The 2,317-nt window shown below is 40.2% G+C and overlaps 1 protein-coding gene across 1 annotated transcript in view; it reads left to right on the forward strand.

Moving 5' to 3' along the window:
* The window catches only part of LOC107734181 (histone acetyltransferase p300-like), a 32,486-nt gene that overhangs the window by 15,834 nt on the left and 14,335 nt on the right, over window positions 1–2,317 (forward strand). The window contains 3 exon segments of the mRNA XM_016546056.1: window positions 1,523–1,640; window positions 1,731–1,914; window positions 2,115–2,192. Coding sequence (XP_016401542.1) covers window positions 1,523–1,640; window positions 1,731–1,914; window positions 2,115–2,192 — 380 coding nt within the window.

A 2,317-nucleotide genomic window follows, 5' to 3' on the forward strand; every position in this document is an offset into this window, starting at 1 on the left:
CAGCCTTCACGAGCACAAAAATCTTCATTAGACTTGGCAATGAAGTTTTGCAGTGGTACCTCTTCTCATGATCTTTCTTGTTATAGGAGCAAATCCCATGGGAGTAAACGGAGCAGTGGGTGGTCAGTCTCAGAATCCGCAATCTAACCTTCTCCAGGAAACGATGTTGCATCTGAATATGAACTCTCAGAGGTAAACAAACCCTTGGGTTCATCGTGCGTAACTAGTCGCCATTCACTTCTCTGGATTCAGTTGGTCTTAAAATCTCACAGTAACACTAATCCACAGCAGCAGGTGTCTGTCAGCTTTGACAAGTTCATATATAAACATAGAGTGGTCCTCATTTGTTTTCGCTCCCCTTTCCCCAGTCTGATGAATGACAATGCTGTGGGCGGTGTGGGGTCTATGCCTGTGGCCAACCCAGCTGCCAGTGCTGGCATGAGCAAGAACTGGCACGAGGACATCACCCAGGATCTACGCAACCACCTGGTGCACAAACTGTAAGTTGTACACTGCTATGTGAAAATTATGCCTGAAGAAGTTACATCAATATTTTTTTAAATAGTTGCATTTTGTAGTGGAAGAACATTATCTTAAGTTATAATCTTCAGATATTGAAATGAAAAATCTTATATAATGTTTTTTATATTGATGTGAGTTGGTTGTCAATTGTTGTTTTTAGGGATGTAACTATTCACTCAACTCACGATTCGATTCACGATTTTGATTTCATGATTCGATTTCGATTCACAATTGTATTTTTTTTACAAAATGAGTTTCAAGACAAATTATAAACTAAACGTGTCCTTTTATTATTGCTTGGACAACATGCTGCACATTTCTTTGTGAAATTGAAATATAACACTATAATAATATACTAATATAGCACTTATTTTGTTGGTTTTGATTGCTTTTATTGTCCTCATTTGTAAGTCGCTTTGGATAAAAGCGTCTGCTAAATAATCACCTAATTGCTCAAATGTGCTCAAGATTCCAAAAAAATCGCTGTTATTATATTAACAAACTGTAATTAGATGATTAGATCTCAATGTTCCAGGAGCTCAAACAGAAAAGCATGCATTTAGCAACATCAAGGTCATGGGTTCGATTCCCAGGGAATAAACTTTTCTAAAGACAGTAAGTTCCCCTCAGACATGGATTCTTATAAACTCCTACCCCTAATTGAATCGCGATTTGTTTAGCATCTCAACCGTTTTGAATCGTCACATATTTAAATCGATTTTCAACCGGCTCGCGGTTAATCGTTACATCCCTAGTTGTTTTTCATTACTAGAGTGTTATTGCTATTTATTTCTTTTAAAATACATTAATCTTGCCATGAAAATAGCCATAGATGCTGGTATGGCAGTAAAAATAAATAAATAAATCATAGTGGAAGAACAAGTACTTCAATTGCTTCATAATAATAATAATGACCAATAAATAACCAGTGAAAACAAAGGCTTCTGATATTCATTTAATATTCATTTCCATGCCCCTTGCTGCTGTTCTATTTCTTCAGAGTCCAGGCCATTTTTCCCACTCCAGACCCAGCTGCACTGAAGGACCGGCGGATGGAGAATCTAGTGGCCTATGCGCGTAAAGTTGAGGGGGATATGTATGAGTCCGCTAACAGCAGGGTGTGTATATTGTCTTTGTTGGCTGTTAATGATTTGTGTTTATTGTTGTAATCACTGATTTATGTCACTATTTATACATCACACTTTCAGGCGGAGTATTATCACCTGCTGGCGGAGAAGATTTATAAGATCCAGAAGGAACTGGAAGAGAAGCGAAAGACACGGTTACAGAAGCAGGGCATGATGCCTACTCAGCCTGGTATGCCCCCCACTGGCCTGCAGCAAGGCCCCACTGGGATTGGTCAGACAGGGCCACCCACAGGACTGCCTCCTAGTGAGTACTCATCCACCAAAACTGTCTCTCCTTGCGACCAGTTAGCTGGTAAATTGTAACTAAAGGCCTACTGGCTCTTAAAAAAGGGACAAGCCTCTAAATGTGTCCTACCCAAACTATGCCAACAGAACAGAAACCTGCTCTTGCCAAGCAGTTTCATAAGGTCTTTTCATTTTCTTGTTTTGTCCCTCAACCTGTAGATGGCCCTCTCTCTGATCCTTCAGTGGTGCGGCCTACTGGTCCAAACCAGATGATGAACAGGATGCAGAATGCTGCTGGTCTGTATCGCTCTCTCTCTCTCTCTCTCACTCACACACACACACACACACACACACGTCTGGTTAGCTATACGTGTAGGGACTCCATAGGCATAATGGTTTTTATACTGTACAAACCGTATTTT

Source organism: Sinocyclocheilus rhinocerous, unplaced genomic scaffold (assembly GCF_001515625.1).
Source record: "Sinocyclocheilus rhinocerous isolate Xijiao unplaced genomic scaffold, SAMN03320098_v1.1 scaffold820, whole genome shotgun sequence".
NCBI classification, from domain to species: Eukaryota; Metazoa; Chordata; class Actinopteri; order Cypriniformes; family Cyprinidae; genus Sinocyclocheilus; species Sinocyclocheilus rhinocerous.